This window comes from Piliocolobus tephrosceles, chromosome 21, assembly GCF_002776525.5.
Source record: "Piliocolobus tephrosceles isolate RC106 chromosome 21, ASM277652v3, whole genome shotgun sequence".
Lineage (NCBI taxonomy): Eukaryota > Metazoa > Chordata > Mammalia > Primates > Cercopithecidae > Piliocolobus > Piliocolobus tephrosceles.
In genome coordinates, this window is record NC_045454.1 from 12941213 (window position 1) to 12953259 (window position 12047).

Sequence of the window (12047 nt, forward strand, 5' to 3'; positions counted from 1 at the left end):
CAAAAAAAAAAAAAAAAAAAAAAAAATTAGCCAGGTGTGGTAGCACACACCTGTAGTCCCAGCTACTTGGGAGGCTGAGGCAGGAGAATCGCTTGAATCAAGGAGGAAGAGGTTGCAGTGGGCTGAGATTGCGTCATTGCACTCCAGCGTGGGTAACAAGAGCAAAACTCCGTCTAAAAAAAAAAAAAAAAAACGAATCACAGTGGCAGCTAACTTTCTATTGAGCACCTACTATGTGCCAGTCACTAAGTGTTTTATGTATATATATATATTTTTTTGTTTGTTTGCTTGTTTTTGAGACGGAGTCTCACTCTGTCACCCAGGCTGGAGTGCAGTGGCGCGATCTCAGCTCACTGCAAGCTCTGTCTCCTGGGTTCACACCATTCTTTTGCCTCAGCCTCCCAAGTAGCTGGGACTACAGGCACCCGCCACCACGCCTGGCTAATGTTTTGTATTTTTAGTAGAGACAGGGTTTCACCGTGTTAGCCAGAATGGGCCGATCTCCTGAACTCGTGATCCGCCCGCCTCAGCCTCTCAAAGTGCTGGGATTACAGGCATGAGCCACTGTGCCCGGCTTTTTTTTTTTTTTTTTTTTGATATGGAGTTTCGCTCTTGTTGCCCAAGCTGGAGTGCAGTGGCACAATCTTGGCCTCCCAGATTCAAGCAATTCTCCTGCCTCAGCCTCCCAAGTAGCTGGGATTACAGCCATATGCCACCACGCCTGGCTATTTTTGTTTTTTTTGTTTGTGTGTTTTTGAGACAGAGTCTCATTCTGTCTCCAGGCTGGAGTGCAGTGGCATGATCTCGGCTCACTGCAACCTCCGACTCCCTGGTTCAAGCAATTCTCCTGCCTCAGTCTCCCGAGTAGCTGGGATTATAGGCATGCGCAACCATGCCCAGCTAATGTTTGTATTTTTAAGAGAGACGGGGTTTCACCACGTTGGCCAGGATGGTCTCAATCTCCTGACCTCGTGATTTGCCCACCTCGACCTCCCAAAGTGCTGGGATTACAGGTGTAAGCCACCGCACCTGGCCTTGTTTTATGTATTTTTATATGTATTATCTCATTTAATCCTTATAACAATTTAAGAGGTAGGTAGAATTACTATCCCCCTCAAGTCCGGGGATCCTTAAGGTCACCCTCAGGTTGTTCAGTAAGAGGACTCAGGGGACAGCATACAGTCGTACTCACAGCTATGATCTGTCATGGCAAAAGGATACCAGGCACAGTCAGCAGAGAAAAAAGGTGCCTGGCCAGGCGTAGTGGCCCACACCTGTAATCCCAGCCCTTTGGGAGGCTGAGGCTGGCAGATCACTTGAGGCCAGGAGTTCAAGATCAGACTGGCCAACACAGCAAGACCTTGTCTCAACAAGAAAATTAAAAAATTAGCCGCACACTGTGGCGCACGCCTGTGGTCCCAGCTATTCAGAAGGCTGAGGTGGGAGAATCACTTGAGCCTGGGAGGTCGAGGCTGCAGTGAGCCATGATCACACCACTATACTCCAGCCTGGGTGACAGATGGAAAGCCTGGTTCTAAAAAAAAAAAAGAAAAGAAAAGAAAAGGAAACTGAGTCTTGAAAGTGTTGAGATGTCACACAACTGGTAGTGGAGAGTCAGGATTCATGATGGTATTCTGCCTGTTCTTTATTTTTCTTGTCTTACTGCATTGCCTGTCATCACAGTAACTCCATGTACTGAGGCTTTATATGTGTCAGATATATATAGATTGCCTCTAAGTCGCACAACAACTCTATGAAGAAGGTACTATTAGGTACCTTATTATATAAAGAAGAAAATGAAGGCACAGAGAGGTAAAGTCACTTGTCCAAGGTCACACAGCCAGCAAGTGTTAGAGCCAAGATGGGAACCCAGGAAGGCTAGAACGCTTCACTACCAACTCTGTTATAACTTGGGGAAGTTACTAGATAACTCTGGAACCAGTTTCTTCACTTTATTTTATTTTATTTTGAGACAGAGTCTTGCTCCATTGCCCAGGCTGCAGTGCAGTGGCACCATCATAGCTCACTGTAACCTCCAACTCCTGCACTTAAGCAGTCCTCCTACCTCAGCCTCCCAAGTAGCTGGGACTAAAAGCACATGCCCCAACATGCCTGGCTATTTTATTTTACTTTATTTTATTTTATTTTATTTTATTTTTTTGAGACAGAATCTCACTGTGTTGCCCAGGCTGGAGTGCAATGGCATGATCTCGGCTTACTGCAATCTCTGTCTCCCAGGTTCAAGTGATTGTCGTGCCTCAGCCTCCCAAGCAGCTGGAATTACAGGTGTGCGCCACCACACCCAGCTAATTTTTATATTTTTAGTAGAGACAGGGTTTCACCATGTTGGCCATGCTGGTTTTGAACTCCTGACTATAAGTGAGCCGCCCACCTTGGCCTCCCAAAGTATTGGGATTACAGGTGTGAGCCACCATGCCTGGCCTAATGCCTGGCTAGTTTTTTTTTTGTTTTTTGTTTTTTTTGGTTTGTTTATTTTTTTGAGACGGAGTCTGGCTCTGTCGCCCAGGCTGGAGTGCGGTGGCCGGATCTCAGCTCACTGCAAGCTCCACCTCCCAGGTTTATGCCATTCTCCTGCCTCCGCCTCCCAAGTAGCTGGGACTACAGGCACCCGCCTCGTCGCCCGGCTAGTTTTTTGTATTCTTTAGTAGAGACGGGGTTTCACCATATTAGCCAGGATGGTCTCGATCTCCTGACCTTGTGATCCGCCCGTCTCGGCCTCCCAAAGTGCTGGGATTACAGGCTTGAGCCACCACGCCCGGCCCTGGCTAGTTTTTAATTAAAATAAAAAGAATTTTTTTTTTTTTTTTTTTTTTTTTGTAGAGACAGGGGCTTGCTATGTTGCCCAGACTGGACTCAAACTCCTGGGCTCAAGTGATCCTCCCTGCTCAGCCTCCCAAAGTGCTAGGATTACAGGCATAAGAGACATGCCCAGCCAGTTTGCTTTTGGTTTTGATTTTTTGAGACAGGGTCTGTCTCTGTCGCCCTGGCTGGAGAGCAGTGCTGCAATCTTGGCTCACTGCAGCCTCTGCCTCCCAGGCTCAATTAATCCTCCCACCTCAGCCTCCCAAGTAGCTGGGACTACAGGTGCGCACCACCACACCTGCTAAATTTTTTATTTTTTGTAGAGACGGGGTTTCACCATGTTGCCCAGGCTGGTCTCGAACTCCTGAGCTCAAGTGATCTGCCCGCCTCAGCCTCCAAAAGTGTGCTAGGATTACAGGCATGAGCTGCTGTGCCCAGCTGTTTTCTTTTTTGTTTGTTTGTTTGTTTTGAGACGGAGCTTTGCTCTGTCACCCAGGCTGGAGTGCGGCGGCATGATCTTGACTCACTGCAACCTATGCATCCCAGGTTCATGCGATTCTCCCATCTCAGCCTCCCGAGTAGCTGGGATTACAGGTGTGAGCCACCACGCCCAGCTCATTTTTGTGTTTTTTAGTAGAGATGGGGTTTCACCATGTTGGCCACGCTGGTCTCGAACTCCTGACCTCAGGTGATCCGCACACCTGGCCTCCCAAAGTGCTGGGATTGCAGGCATGAGCCACTGCGCCCAGCCCTAATTTCTGTATTTTTAGTAGATATGGGTTTTCACCATGTTGCCCAGGCTGGTCTCGAACTCCAGAGCTCAAGTGATCCGCCTGCCTCAGCCTCCCAAAGTGCTGGGATTACAGGCTTGAGCTGCAGTGACTAGCTGTCTTTTTTTAAAAAAAGGCCTGTTTGAGGAAGGGCCATTTGAACAGATGTGAATGAAGTGGAGTTACTTCTTCTGTCCTCTGTTTGCTTTACCCACAGCCCTTATCACAAACACCATAAACCGTTCCTTTATGCAATTCCACCCTTAACATCAGAGTCCTCTGGACATGTCGTGAGCTCTGTGATGGCACCGCCTAGCACGCAGCATGGGTCACCACAGAGGAGCCTCCGTCTTCCTACGCAGACGGGTGAGCAGGCGACTCAGGGAGTTAATGAACCCATCAGCTGTATCTGACCGCAAAGACAACGTTGTGGACCCTTGCACTCTGGTGCCCTGGTTAACCAGCTCTTTCTCATCCATTCACCCTCCTGGGCTCCCTGGCTACCCCTCCAAGTTGCCAGACCCCGCGCTACCCAAGCTTGCTGCCCCAGGCCCCTCACCTTTCTGCACCTTGTCGCACAGCAAGTAGAGCTCCTCGCCACCCGTGCATGGCCCGCTTTCCTTGTTAATTCGGCAAATCCGCAGCTCTGACGTGTTTGTGGATTCTGGGAAGGGGAGAGAGGAAGAAGTGTATTAAAAAAAAAAACCCGGGCCGGGCGCGGTGGCTCAAGCCTGTAATCCCAGCACTTTGGGAGGCCGAGACGGGCGGATCACGAGGTCAGGAGATCGAGACCATCCTGGCTAACACGGTGAAACCCCGTCTCTACTAAAAAAATACAAAAAACTAGCCGGGCGAGGTGGCGGGCGCCTGTAGTCCCAGCTACTCGGGAGGCTGAGGCAGGAGAATGGCATGAACCCGAGAGGAGGAGCTTGCAGTGAGCTGAGATCTGGCCACTGCACTCCAGTCCGGGTGACAGAGCAAGACTCCATCTCAAAAAAAAAAAAAAAAAAACCCGAGAATTCAGTCACCTAGGGGCCGAGGAGGGAGGATGGTTTGAGCCCAGGAGTTCCAGACCAGCCTGGGTAACATGGTGAGACTCTAGCTCTACAAAAAGTTTTAAAAATAAAACTTAGCCAGGTGTGGTGGCACATGCCTGTAGTCTCAGCTACTTGTGAGGTTGAACTGGTAGGATCACTTAAGTCCAGAAATTCAGGCTGCAGTAAGCTATGACTGCACCACTGCATGACTGCCTAGGCAACAGAGTGAGACCCTATCTCTAAAAAAAACATAATAATAAACAAAAATAATTTTTAAAAAATGTTTAAGGGAGACCCTCAGACCTCAGGGAGAGTTGATGGGGTCCCAGGTCAGAGAAGGTTCCTTGAGGAGAGTTTGATAGACTGTAATCTTGTAGTGGACACCTGTTGTTTTCCCCATCTAATCTAGTAGTCCTGTCCCCTCTTCTTTTAACAGCCTCCAATTTTCCCTCAAGGGACCACCCCTCATCTTCGTAATTGGGATTGGGCACGGTTGAGCCCACTTCCTAGCTCAGCAGTAATTGATCACGTGCCCCGGACCTGGCCAATCAGAGCAGTGCATCCCTCTGGCCAAAGCTGATTGGTCAAAAAGGAGGAAATGACCAAAACCAGGCCAATGAGAGATAGACCTGAGGCTTGAAGCAAAGCTATTAGGTAAAAGAAGCTAAAAGCAGCCTTGGGAGTTGGGGAGAGGTGCCGGGCAGGTAGGATATAAGCCTGGATTCTAACATGGAGGAAGAACAGCCGAAAGACTGACAGATCTCTAATGACATCACTGAGGTCCTGGATGCAGCCAGACCTGAAGCACTATGCTACATCTGCATTTTTGTCGTCAATAGAACAAATTATTCTCTTTTTTTACCCCTTAAGCCTATTTAAGTTGGGATTCTATCACTTGCATCCATAAATGCCCTGACTGAATTAATATCCCATTTTGATGATTACAGCAGCCACTACGGGTTGGCTAAAACCTACCAGTTATTCCCAATCCCCTCTTCTATGCCTGTACCCCTCTATAGAGGTTGAAAAATCTAAGCACTTGCTTTCCCAGACCATCCTGCAACTAGGAGTGGCCATGGGACCAAGCTCTGGCCACTGAGAAATAAGCAGAAGTCTACCAGGGTGATTCTGTGGAATATAATGCACTCTTTCAGAAAGGGAGAGAGACTATTACTTATGCTGCCTCTTCCCTTAGGCTGCCTGGTATAGTTAAACAGATTGTTCATTCTACAATACTAGAAGACCCCCCCCCTTTTTTTTTTTCCCCCCGAGACGTAGTCTGACTCTTTCACCCAGGCTGGAGTGCAGTGGTGTGATCTCGGCTCACTGCAAGCTCTGCCTCCCGGGTTCACGCCATTCTCCTGCCTCAGCCTCCCGAGTAGCTGGGACTACAGGCGCCTGCCACCTCGCCTGGCTAGGTTTTTTTATTTGTTTGTTTTTTTGTTTGTATTTTTTAGTAGAGACGGGGTTTCACCGTGTTAGCCAGGATGGTCTCGATCTCCTGACCTCGTGATCCACCCGGCTCGGCCTCCCAAAGTGCTGGGATTACAGGCTTGAGCCACCACGCCTGGCCAATTTTTTGTATTTTTAATGGAGGCGGGGTTTCACTGTGTTAGCCAGAATGGTCTCCATCTCCTGACCTCGTAATCTGCCCGCCTCGGCCTCCCAAAGTGCTAGGATTACAGGCGTGATCCACTGCACCCGGCCAAGAATTTTTGCATTTTTAGTAGAGATGGGGTTTCACCATGTTGGCCAGGCTGGTCTCGAACTCCTGATCCCAGATGATCCTCCTGCCTCGGCCTCCCAAAGTGCTGGGATTACAGGCGTGAATCACCACACCCAGCCCCCATTTTTTTTTTCTTTTTTTCTTTTTTTTGAGACGGAGTCTTGTTCTGTTGCCCAGGCTGGAGTGCAGTGGTGCAGTCTAAGCTCACTGCAATCTCCACCTCCTGGGTAGCTGGGATTATAGGCGTGTGTCACCATGCCCAGCTAATTTTTGCATTTTTAGTAGAGACAGAATTTTACCACATAGGCCAGGCTGGTCTCCTGACCTCAAGTGATCCACCCACCTCAGCCTCCCAAAGTGTTGGGACTACAGGTGCATGCCACCATGCCCAGCTTTTTTTTTTTTTTTTTTTCTCGAGACGGAATCTCACTCTGTTGGTCAGGCTGGAGCGCAGCGACACGATCTCAGCTCACTGCAACCTCCACCTCCGGAGTTCAAGCAATTCTCCTGCCTCAGCCTCCTGAGTAGCTGGGATTATAGTTGCCTGCCACTGCGCCCAGCTAATTTTTGTATTTTTAGTAGAGACAGGATTTTGGCATGTTGGCCAGGCTGGTCTCAAACTCCTGACTTCTCAGGTAACCTGCCTGCTTCGGCCTCCCAAAGTGCTGGGATTACTGGCATGAGCCACCACGCCTGACCACCCAGCTAATTTTTTTTTTTTTTTTTTGAGACAGAGTCTCGCCCTGTCACCCAGGCTGGAGTGCAGTGGTGCTATCTGGGCTCACTGCAAGCTCCGCCTCCTGGGTTCACGCCATCCTCCTGCCTCAGTCTCCCGGGTAGCTGGGACTACAGACACCCGCCACCATGCCAGGCTAATTTTTTGTATTTTTAGTAGAGACAGGGTTTCACCGTGTTAGCCAGGGTGGCCTCGATCTCTTGACCTCGTGATCCGCCCACCTCGCCCTCCCAAAGTGCTGGAATTACAGGCATGAGCCACCATGCCTGGCCGCTAATTTTAAATTTTTTTATAGAGACAGGGTTTTGCCAAGTTGCCCAGGCTAGTCTTGAACTCCTGGGCTCAAGCAATCTTCCCACCTTGACCTCCCAAAGTGTTGGGATTCCAGATGTGAGCCACAGCACCTGAGCCACTCATGCCTCTGTAAGCGGGACATTCTGACACCGGCAGCCAAGGGCAATCCTAATGGCCACAGCACTGTCAACTCACTCTTGTCGTAGACGGGCTCGGAAAGCACAGGGTCCATGCGGCGCATCTGTCCCTGCTGGTCCCGATATGAGGCCTGGAAGCAGATCCTCACGACATTCATGTCTACTTCCTGATGGTTCTTCAGGGACCCAGCTGTCGGGGGAGATATGGGGAGCCTGAGGGTGGGAAGTGGAGACCCTCTTTGGGGTACAGGGGAACGAGGAAGGGATGGGGCTGGAGGAGACGGTGGGGCCTGGAGTGGTGAGGGGACCAGGGTGAGCACAGAAGGCAAGGGGTTTGGGAGGACGCATGATGGTCAGGTCAGGCAGGGGGCTCACCATTGTACGGGTCAATGCCCAGTTGAATCTTCCGCTCAATGGCAGCCTCAATCTCCTTCTTCCTCACACACTGGATGCCCAGGTTATTAAAACTGAGGGGATGATGGGGGAGGGAGAGGAGTGCTCGTGAGCAGGCAGGTGTGGCCCTAACCTGCAGGAGGGCTCTGGCAGATGCTGCTGTGGGGCTCAGGCTCTCAGGGGCTGACATCCCAAGCCCAAGGGTCCCAGCATTAGAAAGGGTCTGAGGTTTAAACCTCTTAGAAGGCCAGCGCGGTGGCTCATGCCTGTAATCCCAGCACTTTGGGAGGCCGAGGCAGGAGGATCACGAGGTCAGTAGTTCAAGACCAGCATGGCCAACATGGTGAAACCCTGTCTCTACTAAAAATACAAAAATTAGCTGGCACAGAAGTGCATGCCTGTCATGCCAGCTACTCAGGAGGCTGAGGCAGAAGAATCACTTGAACCCGGGAGGCAGAGGTTGCAGTGAGCCGAGATTGCACCAGTGCACTCCAGCCTGGGCAACAGAGATAGACTCCATCTCAAACAATAAAAAAATAAATAAAATAAACCTTTTGGCCAGACACGGTGGCTCACGTCTGTAATCCCAGTACTTTAGAAGGCCGAGATGGGCAAATCAGGTCAAGAGATTGACACCATCCTGGCCAACATGGTGAAACCCTGTCTCTACTAAAACTACAAAAATTAGCTCAGTGTGGTGGCACGTGCCTGAAATCCCAGCTACTCAGGACGCTGAGGCAGGAGAATCGCTTGAACCCTGGAGGTGGAGGTTGCAGTGAGCTGAGATCATGCCACTGCACTCCAGCCTGGTGACAGAGCAAGAATCTGTCTCAAAAAATCAAAATAAGTATGTCAAGGATTCTTGAGAAGACCCGGAACATGCCTCATCTTTACCACATGAGAACACTGGCCAACTTCATCTTTAATAAGAAAACTGCGGGGCCAGGTATGGTGGCTCACGCCTGTCATCTCAACACCTTGGGAGGCCGAGGCGGGTGGATCACGAGGTCAGGAGTTCCAAACCAGCCTGACCAACATGGTGAAACTAAAAATACAAAAATTAGCCAGGTGTAGCGGCTGGCGCCTGTAATCCCAGCTACTTGGGAGGCTGAGGCAGGAGAATCGCTTGAACCCAGGAGGCAGAGATTGCAATGAACCGAGATCACGCCATTGTACTCCAGCCTGGGGAACAGAGTGAGACTCTGTCAAAAAAAAAAAAAAAAAAAAGAAGGAAAGAAAGAAGGAAGGAAGGAAAGAAAGAAAAAAAACCCTGCAAATTAAACACCAATGAGATGCCTTTGTTTTGGAGCACTCATCAAAATAGCAAAAATCAAAATGTTTCATAATACCTTGTGCCAGTGAGGTTGTGGAGAATCAGGTGCTCTCACCCATTACTGATGGGACTGTAAATTGCATAACACGGCAGTATTCATTCATTCCACAAATATTTCCTGAGCACTTACTATGTGCCAGTTACTGTGCCGGACACTGGTAATACAGCAGGGAACGTAAGAGACAAGATCTCTGCTCTCCGAACCGACATTTTCACTAAGTCTAAAAATCACTGAAATTAAATCTTCAGGACTTGAGCGTGAGGAATACTCAGCCCTACCTCTGAAGTGTGTGCTGCCGTTAGGGCTCTGCCCAAAGTCAGCGCAACACAGTTAAGCGTGTCACTATCTTTCTTCCTTTTTTCTTTCTTTTTTTTTTTTTTTTTTTTGAGGCGGAGTCTCGCTCTGTCGGCCGGACTGGAGTGCAGTGGCCGGATCTCAGCTCACGGCAAGCTCCGCCTCCCGGGTTTACGCCATTCTCCTGCCTCAGCCTCCCGAGTAGCTGGGACTACAGGCGCCCGCCACCTCGCCCAGCTAGTTTTTTGTATTTTTAGTAGAGACGGGGTTTCACCGCATTAGCCAGGATGGTCTCGATCTCCTGACCTCGTGATCCACCCGTCTCGGCCTCCCAAAGTGCTGGGATTACAGGCTTGAGCCACCACGCCCGGCCGTGTCACTATCTTTCTGTCTCTTTGCACTATGAAAAAATGCTCAAAGTTTTAGATGTAACCACTGTATGTTGTGTAAGCATTTGTGGACATATGCAAAATAAAAGTTATATAGTGCTTCTGCTTTAAAACGAAAGAAAAGGCTGGCACGGTGGCTCATGCCTGTAATCCCAGCACTTTGGGAGGCCGAGCTGGGAGGATCACCTGAGGTCAGGAGATCGAGACCAGTCTGGCCAACATGGTGAAACCCTGTCTCTACTAAAAATACAAAAAAATTAGCTGGGCAGAGTGCCGCGCGCCTGTAATGCCAGCTACTCGGGAGTCTGAGGAAGGAGAGTCACTTGAATCTGGGAAGCGGAGGTTGCAGTGAGCTGAGATGGCGCAATTGTACTCTAGCTTGGGCAACAAGAGCAAAACTCCGTCTCAAAAAAAAAAAAAAAAAAAAAAAAGATAAATTGTACAGTAAGAGAAAGAGCAGGCCTTGCAGTTAAGTCAGGTCTGCAGTCAAATCCCAGCTCTGCCATCAATTCTCTGTGCTCCTTACCCTCTCTGAGCCTCAGTTTCTTCCTCTACAAAATAAGGATAACATGTATGTGAATCCGTGTGCGGCAGGGCTCCCAGCCTAGGTGAGGCTCTCCACTGTCCCCAGGCCTGTTTCCCCACCTAGGAGAGGCAGTGGGGAGGGTGTACCCAAGCTGCCCTCTGCTCTAAGGTTTTATGTGTGATCTCCAGCCACTCAGAATCTCCACAATCAAGGACAAGAGGTCGGAGATCAGCGGGTGGGTACCTGTGCCGGGGGCTGACGTGAGGCCGGAGCCGCACTCTGCAGACGCCGTCAGTGCAGTCTTTCCCCACGAGGCTGTGGGGGTGGACTCGGTGAGGCCAGTCCTTCCACACCAGGCAGGCAGTCACCTCCACCTCCCGCAGCCCTCCACAATCCCGGAGCTGCAGGAAGAGAAGTGCTCTTTGGAGCTCCCATCACAGATGCCTGCGCCCATCCAAACTCCTTGCTGCCTCCCTTGGCAGCTCCCCAACCCTCTCCCCACTGGGTCCCCTGTCGGGAGCTCTCCAATCTTCTACCCTGACCAGGATGATGGAGAATGTGTTTGCTTAAGAACACTTTGGGCCGGGCGAGGTGGCTCACGCCTGTAATCCCAGCACGCTGGAAGGCTGAGGCAGGCAGATCACCTGAGGTCGGGAGTTCCAGACCACCCTGGCTAACATGGTGAAACCCCATCTGTACTAAAAATAACAAAAATTAGCCGGGCGTGGTGGTGCATTCCTGTAATCCCACCTGCTCGAGAGGCTGAGGCAGGAGAATCGCCTGAACCTGTGAGGCGGAGGATGCAGTGAGCCGAGATCTTGACACTGCACTCCAGCCTGGGTGACAGAGTTTGTCCCCCTCCCCAAAAAAAGCCACTTTGATATCCTAAACCAGAAGCTTCCAACTGATTAACTGGCGGGCCTCATATAATATCTGCCCTACAGGCTGCTTTTTCAGGTCACCCAGGCTTTTCTTTTTTTTTTCAGACAGGGTCTCTCTCTGTCACCCAAGCTACAGTGCAGTGGCAGCAGATCTCGGCTCACTGCAACCTCCGCCTCCAGGCTCAAGGGATCCTCCTGCCTCAGCCTCCTGAGTAGCTGGGACTACAGGCGCACACTACCATGCCCGGCTAATTTTTGTGTTTTCAGTAGAGACAGGGTTTTGCTACATTGTCCAAGGTGGTCTCAAACTCCTGAACTCAAGCGATCTGCCCGCCTTGGCCTCCCAAAGCTCTGGGATGACAGGCATGAGCCACCACGTGAAAATGTCAGTGTCATAGAAGACTATAAAGATGGGTGGCATGGCTGGGCACAGTGGCTCACACCTGTCATCCTAGCACTTTGGGAGGCCGAGATGGGCAGATCATGAGGTCAGGAGATCAAGACCATCCTGGCTAACATGGTGAAACCCTGTCTCTACTAAAAACACAAAAAATTAGCCGGGCCTGGTGGTAGGCACCTGTAGTCCCAGCTACTCAGGAGGCTGAGGCAGGAGAATGGCGTGAACCCGGGAGGCAGAGCTTGCAGTGAGCCGAGATGGCGCCCCTGCACTCCAGCCTGGGTGACAGAGCGAGACTCCATCTCAAAAA

The 12047-nt window shown here is 50.4% G+C and overlaps 1 protein-coding gene across 2 annotated transcripts in view; it reads right to left on the bottom strand.

The window, feature by feature from the left end:
- RELB (RELB proto-oncogene, NF-kB subunit) overlaps positions 1-12047 on the bottom strand; it is a 44409-nt gene that overhangs the window by 10007 nt on the left and 22355 nt on the right. For both annotated transcript variants that reach the window (XM_026457321.1, XM_026457320.2), the window contains 4 exons: positions 10703-10860; positions 7899-7990; positions 7582-7713; positions 4153-4257 (listed from right to left, as the gene is read on the bottom strand). In XM_026457321.1, the coding sequence (XP_026313106.1) occupies positions 4153-4257; positions 7582-7713; positions 7899-7990; positions 10703-10860 (487 nt within the window). The remainder of the gene's footprint in view (positions 1-4152; positions 4258-7581; positions 7714-7898; positions 7991-10702; positions 10861-12047) is intronic.